General features: G+C 51.5%; 1 protein-coding gene across 1 annotated transcript in view; it reads left to right on the top strand.

Moving 5' to 3' along the window:
* XXYLT1 (xyloside xylosyltransferase 1) overlaps positions 1 to 21035 on the top strand; it is a 191274-nt gene that overhangs the window by 25867 nt on the left and 144372 nt on the right. Inside the window, exon 2 of the mRNA XM_065876655.1 lies at positions 6770 to 6917. Coding sequence (XP_065732727.1) covers positions 6770 to 6917 — 148 coding nt within the window. The remainder of the gene's footprint in view (positions 1 to 6769; positions 6918 to 21035) is intronic.

Raw genomic sequence — 21035 nt, 5'->3', positions numbered from 1 at the left:
TGGGGGAGAGCGTTCTGACAGAGGGAACAGCTGGTGCAAAGCCCTGCGGTGTAATAAATGTCTTTGGCATGTTTGTAGGATGGAAAGACTGCCAGTCTGTTGGCAGGTTTTTCTTTCCATTGTAAAAATATGCCTTCACATTCATAGTGCACATCAATGAGAAAACAAATTTTTTTCCCAGGAAATCATTTCCCCTCCAACTGTTGTTGAAATTGATTACTCAGATTACACAAACGAGGAATGTGCTTGTGGGAGCTGACCGGCCTGTGGTGGGGTCCACTCGGTAACCCCCCCGACACCCCACGCCGGCCGAGTGCTGCAGAGCCAGGCAGCTCCGATTATTGCCGTATCGTATCTTGGGCTGTTGATTACAGAGTGTATTCTTTTATCAAATCTAGGTATTCTTGCATGGGAAAGGCATTCTAGCTATAGTGGAAGGAAGGGGGTGATAGTGTCAACTCTCCTTTATTGAGCTCCTCCTACATTCCTCACCAAAGCCTGTGAGACCACCGCCATGGTTCTCTCCCATTTTGTAGACGAGGTAGTTTCGGTATTTTGACCAGGGTTACCAGGTGATGAAGTGGTGGAGTTCGCATCTGAACCCAGAACTGCCCGCTCCAGCCCCGACTGGACTGCCCAGCACAGGTGTGATTCCACCCAAAACTGGTGCCCACAGAGCAGGGTGATAGCCCTGTGGGTGGCGACTTTGCCAACCCCTGGAGGACGTTGCCGTCGGCACTTTCCTGCCGAGTCCAGATGTTGGCACCGCAGCCCTCCTGCCCAGTGCCCCGGCAGCCCCTCGGGAGAAGCGGACGCCTATTTGCTGTTCCTGCAGTGCGTGGGCCCCGGCGATTTGAACAGGCTTCCCAGAGCGCTGCGCTGGCACTCTGTCCTTCAACAGCTCCTCCAGGGACATCCGAGTACGGGGAGGTGCTGTGGCCGCCCCGTGGCCCTGTGCCTGCCGCTGGAGGAGCTGCTGCTCTTCAGGCAGACCTTGGCGTTTCCTGGAAGCCTGGCATCTCCCTTTGTGCAGGGCTGGCCCCACTGCCTCCCTCCTTGGCTCTAAGAGCTCAGTGTGTCCTGATTCCCAGTGGGCATACCAAGTGCTACGTGAGTTTTCTCTACCACATTCAGCTGCGGCTTGGCATGGCTTATGTCCCCAGTGGCTGTGCGGCGGAGCAGTGGTCTGGCTCTTTAGGCCTGTCTGTGCCAACGAGACCAGGGCCTAGACCTCTGCCCCTGCCGGGCACCAGGCTCTGCCGTTCTGGGGGCTCTGGCCTCCCGTGTAGGAAGTGTTGAGGAGGTGCTGTGCGTGGTGGCTGTGAGGCAAGCTTCACCTCTCTGCCCATCCCCAGACTCTCCTTTGCAAGAGAGATGAGTCTTTCCAGTCTCTTATTTTACACGGCACTCTCTGAACTACATGCTTTATTTCGAACAACAGAGTACAGCTTGAGACCACTTTAGCCTGAAGCAGCCTCAGTCATTATTGAATGGGGGCGCTTCTAGGATTTACTTGACAGCATTCATTAAAGGTAAAAGGAGGCAAAGCCACTTCACACAGATTTAGCCACTGTTTCTGGGATTTGGATCTCATAATTATAAATGTGGAATATTGATACGAGCAAGCCTTTTAAAGTGCTCACAAAAACATTTATAAGGGGCTGTATCCAAAACATCTTGAATGGATGCCGAGGATGAGGTGTTCTGAAAAACTACTCTGAATGACTCAGCTTGACTCTGGGATTGACGAAGGCATTCATGTTGGGGAGGCACGTGAAGCGTTTGAAAAAAATCAGTTTGTAAGCAGGGTGGGGGGTGGAAATCATAATGGATAGGATTTTTAATTTAAAATATGTATAAATTTATTAATAAAAGTTACAAGTAATGATTTGGCTTTTAAATCTACATCCCTAAAAAAATATGCTCGGTGTAAACCGTTGTCTTGGTTCTTCTCTTTGGTCAGTTGCCTTCAATATGGGCGTCACCTTGTGGTCCTGGGTTTCTAGGTTATGTGGTACTTCTTCCTGCAGCCTCTGAAGTGGGGGGTTTGAAAAGGAGGAGGAGCAGAGGGAGGGGTGCCATGTTCTCTCCCCCCTCCCTCTTTTTTTCCTCTCTTTCCATCACTCTTGCTTCGCTTCCGCCTGCCAGACACCAGCCCCTGGCTGGGCTGGGGGCTTCAGAGAGTGCCAGACTCCATCCCTGCCCTTAGGAGACCAGTTTGCAAACCTGTTTTAGACACTGGCAGGCCTGGGTGTTTTGATTCACACTTGCAGTGTCTGTGGTTTGCTTCTTGCTTCAGAAAGTGTATTCCATGGAACATATTAATTTATCTCTAAGTAGATCTGTTTTCTGAAATATTCATTGGAGCGGGCTCTGCCGTACAGTGTTTGGAACAACGTACCTAGTACAGTTTGTCCTCATAAATCTATTAATGCTGATGGGATGTAATTGTCTCCTGTGAAGCTCTGGGGTGAGATGGGGGCCCAGGTAGGGGAGGAAGCTGGCCGCTTCTCTCTCTCCCTCGTAGCTTAGCTGTGGCAGGCCCTGCTCAGTGTGTGTGTGGGTGTGTGTATGTGTGCGCGCACGTGTGCGTGCATGTGTGTGTGTGTGTTTGTACATATCCGTATATACATATCTTCCTTTTTAATGAATACAGAGGCTTCCATTTCTGAAGGCCCTCTTGTCAGCTTCCAGCTTCTTGTCAAATTCCAGCTTCCAGCAGTGGTTGGAGGTGTAATGAGGCTCAGAGGGAAAAGCTGGCTCATGAGTGAAGACTGATCTGTGACCTGAGGGAATTCAGGGGACCGAGGAGGGGGTGAGGGTGGGCACAGGATGCTAACACTTAGGAATAAGTGCAGCGTGGAAACCCCTGGGCTAGGTTTTTAAAAAAAATTTTTTTTAATAGTTATCTCTATTTATTTATTTATCTATCTATCTATCTATCTATTTATTTATTTATTTTTGCGGTACGCAGGCCTCTCACTGTTGTGGCCTCTCCCGTTGCAGAGCACAGGCTCCAGACGCGCAGGCTCAGTGGCCATGGCTCCCGGGCCCAGCCGCTCCGCGGCATGTGGGATCCTCCCAGACCGGGGCACGAACCCATGTTCCCTGCATCGGCAGGCGGGCTCCCAACCACTGCGCCACCAGGGAAGCCCCTATTTTTTTTTTTTAACATCTTTATTGGAGTATAATTTCTTTACAGTGGTGTGTTAGTTTCTGCTTTATAACAAAGTGAATCAGCTATACATATACATAAACCCTCATATCCCCTCCTTCTTGTGTCTCCCTCCCACCCCCCCATCCCACCCCTCTAGGTGGTCACAGAGCATGGAGCTGATTTCCCTGTGCTATGCGGCTGCTTCCCACTAGCTAGCTATTTTACATTTGGGAGTGTATATATGTCCATGCCACTCTCTCACTTTGTCCCAGCTTACCCTTCCCCCTCCCCATGTCCTCAAGTCCATTCTCTACGTCTTTGTCTTTATTCCTGTCCTGCCCCTAGGGTCTTCAGAAACTTTTATTTTTTAAATTAGATTCCGTATATATGTGTTAGCATATGGTATTTCTTTTTCTCTTTCTGACTTACTTCGCTCTGTATGACAGACTCTAGGTCCATCCACCTCACTACAAATAACTCAATTTTGTTTCTTTTTATGGCTGAGTAATATTCCACTGTATATATGTGCCACATCTTCTTTATCCATTCATCTGTTGATGGACACTTAGGTTGCTTCCATGTCCTGGCTATTGTAAATAGAACAGCAATGAACATTGTGGTACGACTCCTTTTGAATTATGGTTTTCTCAGGGTATATGCCCAGCAGTGGGATTGCTGGGTTGTATGGTGGTTCTATTTTTAGTTTTTTAAGGAACCTCCATACTGTTCTCCATAGTGGCTGTATCAATTTACTTTCCCACCAACAGTGCAAGAGGGTTCCCTTTTCTCCACACCCTCTCCAGCATTTATTGTTTGTAGAATTTTGATGATGGCCATTCTGACTGGTGTGAGGTGATACCTCATTGTAGTTTTGACTTGCATTTCTCTAGTGATTAGTGATGTTGAGAATCCTTTCATGTTTGTTGGCAATCTATATCTTCTTTGGAGAAATGTCTGTTTAGGTCTTCTGCCCATTTTTGGATTGGGTTGTTTGTTTTTTTGATATTGAGCTGCATGAGCTGCTTGTATACTTTGGAGATTAATCCTTTGTCAGTTGCTTCGTTTGCAGATATTTTCTCCCATTCTGAGGGTTGTCTTTTCGTCTTGTTTATGGTTTCCTTTGCTGTGCAAAAGCTTTTAAGTTTCATTAGGTCCCATTTTAAAATTTTTGTTTTTATTTCCATTTCTCCAGGAGGTGGGTCAAAAAGGATCTTGCTATGGTTTATGTCATAGAGTGTTCTGCCTATGTTTTCCTCTAAGAGTTTTATAGTTTTATAGTGTCTGGCCTTACATTTAGGTCTTTAATCCATTTTGAGTTTATTTTTGTGTATGGTGTTAGGGAGTGTTCATTCATCCTCTTACATGTAGCTGTCCAGTTTTCCCAGCACCATTTATTGAAGAGGCTGTGGGCTAGGTGTTTTATCTGCTTGTCCCAGGTGGTCCTAACAGCCACCTGAGATGGAGGTGTCAGCATTACTGTGTTATCCATGAAGAAATTGAGTCTCCGAGAGGTCTAGTAACTTGTGCAGAATGCAGCTCATTTAATTCAGCGAGCCTGTCCTGATGGCTTGGGGTTGGGCCCAGGGCAAAGAGCAGTCACAGCCCCTGGCCTCCAGGAGTGCCCCATCCTACTGATGCAGAAACAGGACCTGCAGAGGAGACGGACAAGGAGATGGCGCCTTCCTCCCTATGACACAGGGCGTGCAGGGCAGCGTGACGAATTGTGGGAGGCCATGGGGAGGCCGGAGTGGGTGCCTAGCAAGGCTGGAAGACTGGATGGGAGTTCACCCGGGAGCTGGTGGCTGGGAGAATGAGTTCCAGACAGTGCAAAGGTCAGGTGCAACACGTAAGGACAAAGGACACCAAGGTGTGGTGGGCAGGGTAAGGACTGCCTGGTTCAGTTCTGCTCAGTCACCAGGGGAGGGAGAGCTGAGGGGTAGCCAGAGCCACTAGTGCAGGGCCTTGCTGGGGCATTTGGACTGTAACCCAGGGCACTGAGGAGCCATATGAAGTTTTGAAGCCAAGGAGAGAGAGAAATGAATTTGTATGTTTGGAAAATTACTCAAGGGGCACAACAGAACCTGGCTTGGAGGGGGGCAAGGCAGGAGGTGGGAAAGCTTGTGGGGTTTGTGATTCCCGTGCAGCCAGGATGTCAGGTGAGCGAGGCGTGTGGGGCGTACAAGGCCAAAGCCATAGTGTGGTACCTGTGTTGAGAAACAGCAGAACAGGTCTGGAGTCCCCATCCCAGGCTGAGAGGTCACAAAAAAGGAAAAAGTCAAATAGAAGAAAAGAAGCAGTCAGTAAAAGGATAAAGGAAAATAGTGCATTAGAAGGGAAATGTCAAGAAGTTGTAAAAAGACTTTTATGAAGAGATAAAAAATTTAAAGAATTCCAGCTAGGGAATGATAAGGACTAACAGAATATGAAAGATTTCTTTTTTTTTTTTTTGCTGTACGCGGGCCTCTCACTGTTGTGGCCTCTCACTGTTGTGGCCTCTCCCGTTGTGGAGCACAGGCTCCGGACACGCAGGCTCAGCGGCCACAGCTCACGGGCCCAGCCGCTCCGCGGCACGTGGGATCTTCCAGGACCGGAGCACAAACCCGTGTCCCCTGCATCGGCAGACGGACTCTCAACCACTGTGCCACCAGGGAAGCCCTAAAAGATTTCTTTTTTAAGTTTTTAAAACACTTTTCTAAGTGTTTTAGAAATTTAAGTGGATCTGAGGATAAAAAGCAAACACTTAAGTGAGTTAAGACAAAAACAGATTTCTGGTCAAAAGCAGAACCTAAAGTAGGAGGAAGCAGACGGGGCAGCTGGCCGCTGCAGGGCCTTCAGAGGTGCTTATTCCAACAGTCTGACCACTGATGGCTCTGGGACTGTGGGCTGGCTGGGTGGGTGACACCGCGGGCTGGCCCAGGCAGAGTTGAGGGAAAGGGCAGATGTAAGCGACAAAATGGAGGCTACCTGCTTTGGGGACTTCTCGGGCACCACCCACACCTGTCTTTTCTCCTGCGGGCAGGGCCACTGCGAGCGTAGGCTAGCCAGATGGGGCCTTGCACGGCCCCTCCTTTCACTGTCGGCGCCCTGTTCAGGCAGGTTCTTGGCCCTGGAGTCTGGGTGGTGGCGGCCGAGCAGCTCATGGCCGTTTCGCAGGCTCATCCTGTCCTGTTAGCCACCAGGGAAGAGGGAGGTGGAAGGTCATCAGCAGATGTCTGTGAGCGTTGAAGACTGGGTGCGTTTATTGAGCACCTCTTGCATGCAGTGGAGCGTGCTTTAACCTGGATTCCAGTCACTGGGCACAGAGCTTCCTCCAGGGTGGCCCAGTTTGAAGTTCAGAAGCTGCTCCCATTCCCATTCAGGCTCGCAGTCCTCTTCCACTACACCCCACGTGCCTCCCTGCACACGCTCACACTCGGCATCCCCGTCCCCGTAGCCAGCCTCTGCGGACTACCCACTCCTCCCCGTTTTGTTAGCTCTTAGGGATTCCAAGTCCTATGCTCGTGGGCCCCCTGCTCGTGGGCCCTGGAGAGGTCTGCCCCCTCCTCAGACGGCACGTGTGCCAGGTGCCCGGGTAGGGTACTCACTTCAGCCATTTCCCGTGCCCTTCTGCAGGTTGTCTTCCATGACGTCGGTGTGCTGACGGACAGACTCTTCCCCGTCGTGGAGGCCATGCAGAAGCACTTCAGTGCCGGCTCCGGGACCTACTACAGCGACTCCATCTTCTTCCTTTCAGTGGCCATGCATCAGATCATGCCCAAAGGTAACCTGAGCTGCGGGGCAGTAGCCCCTGGGGTGTGACTTTGCATCTGTTTTCCCGGCCCCAATACTGCTGGTGTCCCGTATCAGAGAGAAGCGCTCCACTCCAACGCGAGGGAGAGGGCGAGGGGGCCCGCCAAGCCCTCTGTGCGCAGAGTTTCCTGCACAGAGACTCCGTGGCAGGGCCTTGGGCTGCACAGCTCCTGGAGTCCATTCACAAGTTCACGGTGTGAGTTGTGCCGTGTGGAGTCCCTGGATCAGGGCATCTGGGCTCCAGCTCGGATTCTGCTCCTTGTACGCAGCCCCCTCTGGGACTCCGTTTGCTTATCTGTAAAATGGCAGGTTGGACTAGATAACCCTCCGTCCCAGTCTGTGATCCTGCTTTTTCTGGTTTGAACCTGTACTTATCTGACTTTAAAATATCAAATCTATAGATGTGAGAGGTGCAAATTATGACTGAGTAACAAGACTTTTTCTGAAACGCTGGTGCACGATTGAAGTATTTTCTGGGCTTTAGTCCCTTCAGGGCAGAAGAGATGTGACTGTCTGATGTGTGGAAGTGCTGGCAGGTTATCCTTGGACTAGAAGACTTGAAGGGGGTGAGGGTCTTATTCATGGGGTGTTCCAGCTTCTGGGTTTATTTCCTCCGAAGTGCCCATGATTGATTCTGGAGCGCTGGGTATTGCCCCCAGCCCCCGTTTCTGGCTGTGGCGAACCGTGAGCTGAGCATTTTAGGGGTGACGAGGGGAGTCCTGGGGTCTTGGGGTAGCAGCTATTTGAACTGTGACTAGTTGAGTTTTCTGCGGTTCCCAGACCAGGCGGGACCCGACAGCTGAGGGGACAGCCTGTCCGCTTGGTGGAGGCCCACTGCTCCAGCCCAGCAGCCTAGGGTGGGAGAGGAGTCGGGAGCACCGCCGTTTAATTCCTGGTGAAGCAGGAACCCAGGAGTCAGAGGATGAGGCTGGGCTCCTGTTGGCAGGTTGTCATAGCACAGGAAGATCTAGCCCACCGTTTTGGCTGGGACTTTGTCTCCACAGGGCAAGTTCCTGCACCACAGAGGCCTCTGATTGTTCTCTTAGCTGTAAGGCAAGAGCTCAGGGAGCTTCAGTGAGCTCAGGTCTGAAGGAGATGGGGGACAAACTCACCTAAAGGGCACGGGGAGGAGAGCTGGCATTTGTGATTCTGTGAGGAGACCAGGTGCAGCTCCGTCAGCTCCCCAAGTCCGCCCCCCGCCCACGCCGTAGCCGTGGAGGTTACACATGAGAGCTGACCGAGGAGTTGAGTGATGAGCAGTTATTTCTCTCCCCTCAGGTGGGCAGGTGTGATCTCTCTGGGCAGGCCCTGTGCAGGTGCCGTGGGCCTCTCAGACTGGAGGAAGGTGTGGCTCCTCATCTCCTGGATTCCAGGGGAGAAGACAGACGTGGGTGCTGGTCCCAGCTGTCCCTCTAACCCCTGTGTGTCTTTGCTGAGGCCTCAGTTTCCCCACCTAGAAATGAGGAGTCTGAACTAGTGAAGAGTCCAGGGTTACGGGAATCTCCTATGGGATTCTGTAGTTCTGGGGAGAGAAGGAAGAGGGGTTCTACCCTTTCCCTGCCTCTCTCTCCCATCCCCACCTCACTCCTAGCAGTCCATCTTGATCGCTCTGTAGATCAGGCTTGGGAGCAGGATTCTATTTGGGCAAAAGGTTTCGTGGTTAAACTTGCACTTTGAAATGTCTTGACTAGATGGGCCTTAGGGACCTGCCCAGTCCTGTTGTCTTGCATGCACAATTGGCCTTGAATGAAGCTCTGTGACAGAAGAACTGGCAAAGGACTGGGAGATCTGGGAGGAGGCGTGCCTGACCTTCCTTTCCCTCTTTCTCCCTCCTTTCCTCATGTAGGTCTCTGCCCATGATGTGCTAAACTCTGGGCCAGGTTTTGCTTTGGGGCACCCAGAGGGAGAGGGTTGTCAGGACAGAGAAGATACTTCTGCCTCACAGCCCTGGCATGGACCAGGCTGTGAACAGTAAGTGCAGTTGACAAGAGTTAGGGACCCAGCTCGCTGCCCCTCTGCCTCGCTCACTCTGCCCTGCCCCAGAGCCTGGCCTTGCCCCCGGGGCCATGTCTTCGGAGAAGAGGCTTTGCCTGGAGCTTTGCTGTCCATGCAGTAGATCAGATCATAGGTGTCCCTTCAGGTGATCTGTGGGCTCTGAGGGCCCGATATCAGGGGGTGGGGAAGGAGCTGTGTGAGATGTGCCGACCCAAACACGGGGTCTTTTCTTGGGTTCTTTAGGCAAATGATTCACTGCCAGAGGTTCATTTTTACATCTACTCAAAGTCCACTTCCTAAGAAGCACGTTATTAGGAGTTAACTAAACTTTGATAATCATAAAATAAAACGCACGGTCCTGGATCTCCCCTCGGAGTTTGGGTGTTTCCACCGAGCAGTCTGGCTGCTGCACAACACTTGGCAGTGTTGCAAAGCTCCTGCCAGGCAGATCTTTTGGAATTCTTGCAATTTTCGGAAGGATGCTCTGTTTTCCAGCACCATTAGTGCCGTCTTGAGTGTGTCATGGCTCTTTATTGCTGCCTTTTTTGTATTCATTGTTTTCAATCATAGAAATTGCTGTTGTTTTGTGCTTTTTTTTCTAAATTAATTAATTTATTTGTTTTTATTTTTGGCTGTGTTGGGTCTTCGCTGCTGCATGCGGGCTTTCTCTAGTTGTGGCGAGCGGGGGCTACTCTTTGTTGCAGTGCGCGGGCTTCTCATTGCAGTGGCTGCTCTTGTAGAGCATGGGCTCCAGGCGCATGGGCTTCAGCAGTTGCAGCATGCGGGCTCAGTAGTTGTGGCTCGTGGGCTCTAGAGCGCAGGCTCAGTAGTTGTGGCACGTGGGCTTAATTGCCCTACGGCATGTGGGATCTTCCCGGATCAGGGCTCAAACCTGTGTCCCCTGAATTGGCAGGCAGATTCTTAACCACTGCGCCACCAGGGAAGCCCCTGTTTTGTGCTTTGTTGATCGTTTTGTTCTCGTGTAATTGCTGCATTCTTGCTATTTTGGTTTATTTTGTTTCTTTCACAGTGTTCTTTTTCCTCTGGGAAAGTGAGAATGGGATGTGGGTGGATCATAAACCCTTGGTCTTGCCCAGGAGAGCTGGGTCAGAAAAGCTTGTGTTCTCCTGAGTCATGTCTCAGGAGGTCCTGTCAGGTGTTTGCCCCCAAACTCCAGGTTGTTTATTTCTGTGCCTTGAAGCCTCTTTTCCCCTCCCCTTTCTGAAGCATAAGTGTTACCCTTCTGTACTCAAACTGCCGTTACAGTACGTTTACTTACTTTTCTATTTTTAAAGTAACAGTCATTCATAAAAAAAATCTGAAAACTACATTAAAATAGAAAAAAAGTTATCCCTTTATTACTACATAAATAGCATTACTGTTAATTCTGATTATCTTCTAATATCTTCCCAGCACGTAGCTTTTTTAAAATTTAGGCAAAGTAGGATTTATACTATATATTTAAAGCATTTTGAGAGTCTTTTTTATATATCAGCCTATGAAATCGAACCTTCATTTCAGCTTAAGCTCAAAAATGAAAGAAGTAGTACAAGTAGATCTGTATTATGACTTTTTCAGTTAATGTCGCTCATCACCGTTTTCTGTGTATTCACAGTGTTTGAAAATTTTTTGAATGATTCCATTGAGTAGATGAACCTTAGTTCATCTTATCATTTCTGTGTTCTCAGCTACCTAGACGCTTTCTGTTTTTTCCTACAATCATCAATTACACTGTGATGAATGCCCTCACGCATAAAGATTCTTTTCTTTACTTAGGGTTATTTCCCTAGGCTAGCTCCCCTCAGGTGGAATTCGTGGGCCAAAGGTGAGCCTTACAGAGCCAGCCTGTGTCAACTGCCCCAGCCCCACTGTCTCAGCCTGCACGTGCCAGGTTCTGTACGGTTTGCTAAGCCCGTTGATGTCTGGCCTCTCAGGGGGACCTGAGGCAGCCGTATTCGAGCTTCAGTTGCTGTCCCCACATGACAGGAGAGGAAGCTAGGAGCTGAGGGCAGGCCACTTCTCCGAGTTCTAGGGTGAGCTGGGCCTCCCCGCAGGTTCCTGAGGCCTTGACCAACCACGCTCGTTCTGACGGCGAGACCTGCGTGCCAGCCTCTCATACCCGCGCAGCCCCTTGAGGCTTCCAAAGCGTGGCCTCCTCTCCTCTTCTGGGCCCCTCGCTGCAGCCCTGCGGAGGGGGCCTGGCTGGGCTGGGTGGGCGATGGTTAACCCCTTGTGTTTTGCACACGAAGGGGACTGTCCCCTTCGGCTCAGACCACATCCTCAGAGACGAATGAAGGGGCCTTGTTGGTGGAACGCACTGGCTCTGATTTTAGTCAGACCTTGTTTTTCCTTCCATTGCTTGTTGGCGGAGCCACGTGTGGCTGGCTGGCCCTGCCTCTCACACTTGCCTGCCCACGTACCCTACACAGACACGCAGCCTCTCTCTCTCCTCACTCACACCCACAGGGCTTTTATCTCCTGTCAGTGGTGTTGGGTTTGTCGCCACTGGAAGCATTATGCAATGGAAAAGAAAATATTTTTTTCCCAACTGGAGCTGGAGGGTGCAAAGAGCAGCTTCCCTCTCCTTGTCACACGGCTCCAAGGAGCTGTTGGCCCCGGCTTAGAGACACGGACCATAAAAACAGCCCTTACCCAGATTGAGCCACGATGCCTGGTCCATGGTTGAGGTGGGGATCCCCTGGGCAGGGAAGGCAGGTGCCCAGAGAGTCAGCAGTGGGTAGGGTTGGCCACAGGCCCTGGGAGACTTTTTTGGAAGGCTCTCCTGTCCTGTGGTCAACCCTTTGCCAATAGACATCCTTTGCCAAGGGTCTGATGTTTGCACGACGTGGTGCTGGGCACTCCGGGTGTCCCAGAGATGTTTGCTGGGTTGCCACTTGGTGGGCTCCTGGTGGTGGGATGGGTGGCATGGTCCAACAATCAGGCAGCACGTCTTGAAGACCACCGGGGAGATCCACACCGTGCTGAGCGTTCAGGAGAGGATGAGTACCAGGCATTTGGCAGGAAGTAGGAGGACTTCATAGGGGAGGTGGTACTTGAGGTAGGCTTTGAAGGGTGGGTAAGATGTCATTGTGGAAACAGGTAGTGAGCAGTTCAGGCAGGTGGAAAGAGTGTGGTGAGTGTTTGGGAGACAGCACACCACCTCTTTTGACAAACGCATTAGGGCACGTGTTGGGAAGCAGTGATGGAAGAGATGGGCGAAGGAGGTTTGTACGTGTATGGGGGCTTGGATGCCAGGCGGGGGGCTTGCTCCGAACACAGGGGACAGAGCCTTTGTGAACATTCCGGCAGGGAGGAACTTGACCAGATCCATGCTTTACGATGGGTCTAAGGCTGGGGGTGGATTACCGGGGGAGCTGTTGGTGTCCAGCTGCATATCTTTTCTGGGTGTCCATTGGCTGGACAGGCTGTGAGAGACCCACAGGTGGACTCCCTGGCCTCAAGCAGCAGCTAATCTGGAGTGTGTGTGTATGTGCACATGTGTACCAAGCATGTCACATCCACAAGGTGAACTGCAGTGCCGGGTGAGACCTGACAGGCATCCCAGCTTTTGCACTGCCTCCCTCTTTCCATGAAAGGGGCTGCAGATGTTGTTATACTGGCTGCTGTGGGAGCAGTTACGAACTAACTTCAGCTTTTAGCAACTCTGTGGGTTAGAACAAAAGGAAGTGAAGAGTTTATGAGAGTAGGCAGAGCAGACAGTCTTCCACTCTGAGCTCATAAACCCCTGTAAAACCAAGGCAGATATTTCTGCCATGGAACCTCTTGCCCAGCCAGTCCTTTGCAAGTGCTAACTAAACTTGGTGTGAATTAGCCTCCAGTCTGATTGCTTTCCTCTGACACTGAGTGGAGATAGATGACCCAAGGGAATGGGATGAATATGACAAATGAGGTTGAGGGAAAGGTGGAAGGAAGGAGGAGAAAATGATTTTGGAGCCTGGTGCTCTCCTGGGGTCTTTTGGAGATAGGCTCAGGCATGTCTTGAGAAACCCCCGAGTCTAGGCAGAGGGAGGTTGGGAGGAAGGAGGCCAACTGCCTGATTAGACCTTGATGAGGTCTCAGTCCTGGAAAGGTCGAGGAGACCCTCCTCTCCTCTTCTAGTACTTTCCTTCCTACACCCCATGAGTCTGGCTCCTGGGCCCTGGAACCCAGGCCTGGGCCATAGAGCTTGGCTTTAGCTGTGTATCTACTTGGCTTCTGTAGGCTAGCCTGGGCACCTGACCATTTTTACCCTGGTGTCTGTTGAGGTAGGGGTATAGAAACTTCCAAGCGAAAACTTCTGGCTTCTTGATGAGCCTTGTGCAAAACCGGCTCCATGGGAGATGGGCGTTTATAGACCTTGGGCCCCAGTGGAGCCTGGGCAGCTGCCCGCTCTGGTTTGTGCACGTTATAGGGTCATGTTTCCAGGCGCCTTGTGTTTCTGTTGGTTTCCCAGCCTGCAGTTGAGGACTGAAGTTCTGTACAATCCTGTGTCTACACAGAGGAGGGGTGGGTTCGAGTGTCGCAGCCTCTCCTGACTTGGCCTGTGGTCAGGGCATTCTGAGAATTAATGAGATGATGCCTCCGATGGCCCTCAGTACTGTGCCGGGCACGTGGTGAGTGCCCAGTAATTGAGGCAGTATGAGACGTGCCTGCAAACACAGCACTGAAGGGTGTGGGGCTGGAGTTATTCTCAGACTTAGGCCACCCACTTTTGCCTTTTGGAAAGAGCCTCTGATATGGGAGAAGGAGATTTTCTGGATGATCCTGGGCAAGTCATGTGACCTCTTGTCTCCCAGGTGAGGATTGCCATCCCTGACCTGCCTTCCCCTCAGGGTTACTGTGAGCCGGAAATAGAGTAATGCAGCTTAAAATGCTTCTCCCCGCCACCTCCCAAGACCAGCTCCCAGAATCGGAGTACTTGAAACCTGTGCAATCATAGCACATTATTATTACCAACACGGTCAGCCCCATCCTGCTCATGCTTCCTAAGGAGGTTTGTGAGTAAAAAGATCAGGCAGGGGCTTCCCTGGTGGCGCAGTGGTTGAGAGTCCGCCTGCCGATGCAGGGGACACGGGTTCGTGCCCCGGTCCGGGAAGATCCCACATGCTGCGGAGCGGCTGGGCCCGTGAGCCATGGCCGCTGAGCCTGCGCGTCCGGAGCCTGTGCTCCGCAACGGGAGAGGCCACAACAGTGAGAGGCCCGTGTACCGCAAAGAAAAAAAAAAAAAAAGTCAGGCAAATGCAAAATGTTGTAAACTCCCTGAAAATGTAGGACTTGGGCCCTGAGTGTCCTCTGCCCCAGAGTCACATTCTTGAAGACACGTGTGATGCTTGCTGTTGTAGAACCGAATGAAAAGGCAACTGGTGATGAGTAGAGGGTGGCTCAGTCCTGCTCCCATCACCCTTTCTCCTGGCATCATGGGTGCCATCACCCCTGAGCATCCTTCTTTCAGCGATCTGTCCCTGGGGCCTTGTAGAACCGAATGAAAAGGCAACTGGTGATGAGTAGAGGGTGGCTCAGTCCTGCTCCCATCACCCTTTCTCCTGGCATCATGGGTGCCATCACCCCTGAGCATCCTTCTTTCAGCGATCTGTCCCTGGGGCCTTGGTGTCCTGAGGCCAGAGGCAGACGGTTGGACTCTTATGAGGACATTCTTGGATCTACTTTGGGTTGGTGGCACTGGATGGAAAAAGCTGGTGTGAATCTCAGGTAATTCGTGCACGGGTGGATCTCAGCCCAGGTTTACAGGCCCACGTGAGAAAGAATGGAATCACGGCTAGGAAGCCTGCAGGCTGGAGATAAAACCAAAATGGGAAAATCCACACGGGCAGCTCTCATTCATTCATTCCTGCTTTGAAACACTGAATCAGTGTGCAGTCTTTTTTTTTTTTTTTTTTGCGGTACGCGGGCCTCTCGCTGTTGTGGCCTCTCCCGTTGCGGAGCACAGGCTCCGGACGCGCAGGCTCAGCGGCCATGGCTCACGGGCCCAGCCGCTCCGCAGCATGTGGGATCTTCCCAGACCGGGGCACGAACCCGTGTCCCCTGCATCGGCAGGCGGACTCTCAACCACTGCGCCACCAGGGAAGCCCCAGTGTGCAGTCTTTTGCAGAAAGCCTTTAAAATTCCATCTTCTTTTTTTCTTTTTTCCTTAGGTGAAATTTGACAAATGTAGTAAAAGCTATATCCAGTGTGGACTTCTTTGTTCTGTGCTTTTTGTGCTTTTACTCACTACCGTGGGGGGTCATTAATATTCTCCACTGTTGTCTCATAGCAGTTTTATAAACAGAGAAGGCTTTTAAGGCTGGGTTTTGGAACTTTATAATTTCGCTCAGTTAGAACCCAAATCAGGAAGCTAGTCTATAACCAATGTTTAATCATCCCTCAGTGAGGCAGACATGTGTCTGGTAGGAGGGGTCCTGCAGCAGGATGTACATACATTCTGGAACCTGGGGTACAGTGGAGAAGGGGTGGGGATTCTGGGGGTGGCCTCTTCTCTGCCCCTACCCCATCAGGCTCAGTATCGGAAGAAAGCAGAAGCAAGTTGATGCTGTTTTAACTGGTTTGTCATTTCCTGAAATCCTTAATGGGAAAGGCGGCAGCTGTACCCACAGTTAGTCCCACGGCCTCTGCTTACTCCAGGGATGAAGGGACCTGAGGGGTGGTTTAGTGTGGATGTGGAATCGGCTGTGGTGAGGGGGGCTCTCTCCGTTCCCTGATTCCTCTCCAGAGGACAGTGATGTAGACTGGCTTGAGGACCCTGTTTACTAGTGGGCACGGTCACTGCATAAGAGGTCTCATGCATGAGTGTGGCTTCCCTTCTCTCTGGAGTTTTCTGCTGGCTCCAGAGACAGGAGACGTGGCGGGAACAGGGCTGCCTCAGCATGGCGGGGTGGGGAGCACCGTTGCCCTCTCTCTCCCACACCCCTCAGGCTTACCTGTGCGGGAGGAGAGTGAGGTCCTGCTGAGACTTTGGGCCTCAGCCACGTTCTCCAGCCTGGTTTGCCAGGGAGTCCTGCATCGCAGCCCAGCTGATAACAAGGAGGTACTTGACGTTCCCACCCGCCATGACTGCTGGGGTGCCTAGATGTCTCAGAAGCCTCCTCAGGAGGGCTCACTGGGCTTCTCCGAGTTCTCTGGTCAAGATAACGTCTCGGACTGCCTACCCCCCTCCTGACTCCTAACAGAGGCTCTGAGTGAACAGCCTCGCTTCTCCGTACCGCTGACTCTCTGTTTAGAAAACGGGGATAAATGACTGTACAGACGTCATAGGGTTGGACGGGGACTGAGATGGCGTCTGCAGAGTCATAGTCCCTGGGACTAATAACATATGTCACTAGTGCCTCTCCTCTTGGAGGGTCCGGCACATCAAAAGCAGCACATCAAAAGCTCTGCTAAGTGCTGAAGTTGAAAAAAACAAAAAAGTTTAACTTAGTTTCACCCAGTATTTCTCAATGTAACTTATCACAGAACCCCTTTCTGAGGAATCCTTATTCACATTCTGAGGCAGGGCTGTTTCACGGGACTCACTTTAAGAAATGCTGCCCTCAAACTAGAGTAGTAAACACACCACACTGGCGTAGCTCTCTCTGGGGGGTGGGCAAGCGGTGCAGGACGCCTCAGCCCGCAGGGAAAGGCACTTCCTGTCAGACTTTCCTCTTCTCCCTGCAGCGCAGCCCGGGGAGCCTCCGGCTGGGCATGGCACTTTAATTACTCGCTTCTTTGTTGCTTATACCACAACTACTTCCTGAGCAGGTCTGAAGTAGCTTTGGGGCTGCCCAAAGTCTGCCTCAGACCTAGAAGCGTGAGGAAAACTTTCTCTGGATCACGAAACGTGGTGGGGCCATGGGGAGCAGAGTCGTTTAGAAGGAGGGCGATGTAAGTCTGGTGCCCCTCCGTAAGCAGGGCACCCTTTGTGGCAGTGACGAGCTGGTTTCAGAGCACGGTGACCCAGAGGGCGGCCGTGCCATCTCGAAACGGACCCTTGAGGGAACCGGACCTGCGCACTGGAGAAGACTTGCTGGCTTCTTTTTCTTTATTGAAGTAGAGTCGATTCACGATGTTGTGTTAGTTTCTGCTGTACAGCAAAGCGATTCACTTATACACATATTCTTTTTTATATTTTTTTTCCATTATGGTTTATCACAGGATATTGAATATAGTTCCCTGTGCTAGACAGTAGGTCCTTGTTTATCCATTCTATATGTAATACTTTGCTTCTGCTGACCCCAAACTCCCCCTCCATCCCTCCCGCTTGGCAACCATAAGTCTGTTCTGTAAGTCTGTGAAGACTCGATGCCTTCTGAAGGGCTGTCCTGGGAAAAAGGAAGCCGGCCCGTTCTGTGTGGCCCTGAAGGCCACCCCAGGTACAGCTGACTGCAATTTGTAACTCTGTTGCCACCTTTCTGTGAGCCCCGTGGGCAAGGCCTTTCCCTGGCCAGGGGGCAGGTCCTCACAGCCTGAGGGGTTGGATAAAATCCAGAGTGTAGACTGGCCACTTACGGCTAGGGACCACAATCTGTTTGGCCATTTTAGCATCCTTGCAGGGGCTTTCAGTGGCATCGTAGCTGGAAACCAGCCGTTCTAGCCTCACTGCTCTTGGTTCCCTGTCTTTATGTTGCCTACGATGCCTGTGGGTTGAAGTCCTGTTTAAGGGTCTGCCGGTCAGCTCCACTCCGCTCCTCTCCTCCTGAGCTCTGCTTTGTTCATCCTCCTGCAGCCGCACCAGCTTCCCTGCCCCCTCTGCCTGGACCAGCCTCCCCAGGGATCCTTAGGGCTTTGCTCCCTCACCTCCTTCAGATCTTTGTCCAGTTGTCACCTCCTTGGTGAGGCATCCCTGAGCCATCCTGTGTTAACAGTGTACTCACCCCCTGTGGAGCACTCTGCTGTGACCCCTACATGGCTTTATTTCTGTTCATGCTGTGACCCCTACATGGCTTTATTTCTCTTCATCGTCCTTATCCCATCTGACAGAGAATGTATTCTACGTTCTTCTTTGATCGTCTGTCCCCCATACCCAAATGTAGGTTCCACGAGGGCAGGGAGTCTTAATGTGTTTTGTTCATTGCTCTGCTCCGGGTGCCTAGAATAATAGCACGCACATAGTGGGCATTCAGGAAATCTCTGTCAAGTGAATTAAATGAATACGTTTCTGTTAGCCATGTATCTTTTTTTTTCAATTAATTAATTATTTATTTTTGGCTGCGTTGGGTCTTTGTTGCTGTGTGCGGGCTTTCTCTAGTTGTGGCGAGCGAGGGCTGTTCTTCGTTGCGGTGCACGGGCTTCTTACTGTGGTGGCTTTTCTTGTGGAGCACAGGCTCTAGGTGTGCAGGCTCAGTAGTTGTGGCTCGCGGGCTCTAGAGCGCAGGCTCAGTAGTTGTGGTGCACGGGCTTAGTTGCTCCGCGGCATGTGGGATCTTCCTGGGCCAGGGCTCGAACCCATGTCCCCTGCATCGGCAGGTGGATTCTTAACCACTGTGCCACCAGGGAATTAGCCTATTTTGTGGGTCACCTTCGTATGACAGAGCCGACTCACTGCCTCAGCACATTTTCTTAAGCCCGTTTGGAACTGCCTGGGGATGAAGTCCAGCAGCTTTGATAAATTGCAGAGAAACTGGATGTTCTTTGTGAGTTAGTCACAACCACGAGCTTGGGTTTTCTAGATGACCACTTCTTGATGGGTCCCCTCAAGCCTTGAGGAAGCACGGTGGGTCCTGATTGCCTGCTGCAGCCTCTGATGCCCTGACTGCCAGTGTTCAGTGTGGCACGAGGGGCAGGAGTTCTCCTGTGGAAGAAAGCAAAAGGAAAAACAGATACTCAGGGGCTTGCCTGGGTGAAAACATCTGAGTAAATACTGAACAAAGGTTATGAACATGTGTCCAGTGGTTGCAGTGAAAACCGCTTTCTGGCAGCTCCTATGGAACAAATTTGAGGCATTTCAGTCTTATTCTGAAAGGGGACGACTGAGCAGATTTCTCATAAAATGCTAAAAGTAATAAGGTGACACAGACCACTTTCTATTAACTTAATGCCAGGGGCTCTTTGCAAGCTAATGAAGACAGTGGCCAAATTGAACAGTAATACCTTCCATTTTGGTCCCCCCATTAGATTCTGCCTTTTGACTTTTCAAGGTCCTCTTTTAAATTCTTGGCTACCAGTCAGAGGTATCAGCCAACATTTATTGATGTCAAGAGGTTAAGCAGCGTTTATTCTTGGCAACTTGTCACCTGTGAAGGGGCGGCTATCTCTTGCCATACACTGGGCGCTGAGTGGGTGTAGCTGCCCTGCCCTCCGGGTGCTCGCCTTCTGGTTGGGAGAGAGCCCAAGTGAGTGGGTGCTCGCAGAGCCAGAGGTTGGAGGTCAGCAGCCCTGGGGCTGGTCTGGGGAGATGGTGTCGGGTTATTTGCATGGAGAATGGACCGGATACCATCAGTTCTGCCAGCGTGCAGAGGGGATGCTTTGTTGAGGAGGATGAGGTGGGTTTCTGCCAGGCCTTGAAGGCTGCGGGGGTGAGGGTGAGGGAGGAGAAGGGCAGGTATTCTGGGTGAGGGTGGTGCTGGGCTGCCTGCCTCTCAGCCTGGGCGGAGGCCATCGTGCTCTAGGGATGCTGTCTCTTCAGGTGGCAGCAGATCCCAAATCCATCAGTCCAGCGTGTCCAGCAAGCACCTCTGGGGTTGACGTTAAGTACATTAACGAGCATCTTCTCCTTGTCCCTGTCTTTGTGCATCGTCCCCTGGCAGGAGAAGACTCTATTTCTTTACGCAAGCCGTGTGTGTAATTGCTGATGACCAGGTCCTCTTGGTTAAGCATCTTGGAATGAATCTCAGGCCTGCTCTTCCTTCCTTTTCCCCACCCACTTACTCTGGCTCCGGACGTCCTTTGGAATGTGCCTGGCTGTGCCTGGGCCTCCAGAGAGAGAGAGCGCTGCAGGGATTGAAGCCTCGCTGCCCCTGTTAGCCGCCTTACCCACTCCCTTCAGCAGAGTTTCTGGCTGCTCCCCATAGCCATGCTGTTTTCCAGCCCGAGTGGCTGCCTGAAATAGTTTGTGGTCAAACATGCATTCGGCTTTCCTACTTCCTGGCCTTGCTCAGCTCTTCCTTTGGCGCGTAATGCCTCCCCACATAACCCCCCAGTCACCGCGCTGCCTAGCAGAAGGGCTTCCAGAGGGCAGGCTCTGCAAGCACGCAGGGTGTCCACAGGGCAGCCTCTGGACCTGGACCTTTGGGGGGTGAAAACCTCTTGAGAGTCCTAAGTCAAGCGGATGGGACATGACGTGAACCTGAACTTTTTTGTAAAATCTGAAAGCCCTTGGTGGATGGGTGGGGACGATTCCCATCACATGTGGGTAAGAACTCTCAGCAGGCAAGGGATTCCACTGAGTGAGTAGAATCGGCCACGTGGGTGTGGAGTTCTGGTGATAAAATACTGTTTTAGAGTTGCTTGTTGCTCAGGGAGCTATCACAGTGGCTCTAAAGGTGGCCTTAAACCTTGGCTTTGTGGCTTCTGTCCCTCACACCAGCTTCTTGCCTTACTTCAGGACTGATTTCTTTTTTTTTTATTTATTATTATTATTATTTTTTTGCAGTACGTGGGCCTCTCACTGTTGTGGCCTCTCCCGCTGCGGAGCACAGGCTCTGGACGCGCAGGCTCAGCGGCCATGGCTCACGGGCTCAGCCGCTCTGCGGCATATGGGATCCTCCTGGACCGGGGCACGAACCCGCATCCCCTGCATCGGCAGGTGGACTCTCAACCACTGCGCCACCAGGGAAGCCCTATACTGCTTTTTTAAAACGTGTTTTTTTCTGTTCCCACAGAACTGAAGCTTGCGTGGGGCTTTGGTTTGTTATAACTTCCCCACAACAGGCATCATCTCTTGGTAGTTTCCATTTCAGAGCCTGAAAGAGAATCTTCTGGCCAGCCTGCAGGCCATGAATTGTTGACATTTTTTGTCATTGATCCAGTCAGCTGGGACCAGCGCAGGTGGGCCTATGTAGTCCCAAACCCAGCCACCGGTGCCTACCCCTTCAGCAAGAGTGTGAGAGGGGACAGGTGTGTGATTGCTGCTCTCAAGACACAGAGCAGCTGTCTGAGGTGGCCC

This window comes from Phocoena phocoena, chromosome 4 (genome assembly GCF_963924675.1).
Source record: "Phocoena phocoena chromosome 4, mPhoPho1.1, whole genome shotgun sequence".
Lineage (NCBI taxonomy): Eukaryota > Metazoa > Chordata > Mammalia > Artiodactyla > Phocoenidae > Phocoena > Phocoena phocoena.
This window is presented reverse-complemented; position numbering and strand designations above follow the sequence as displayed.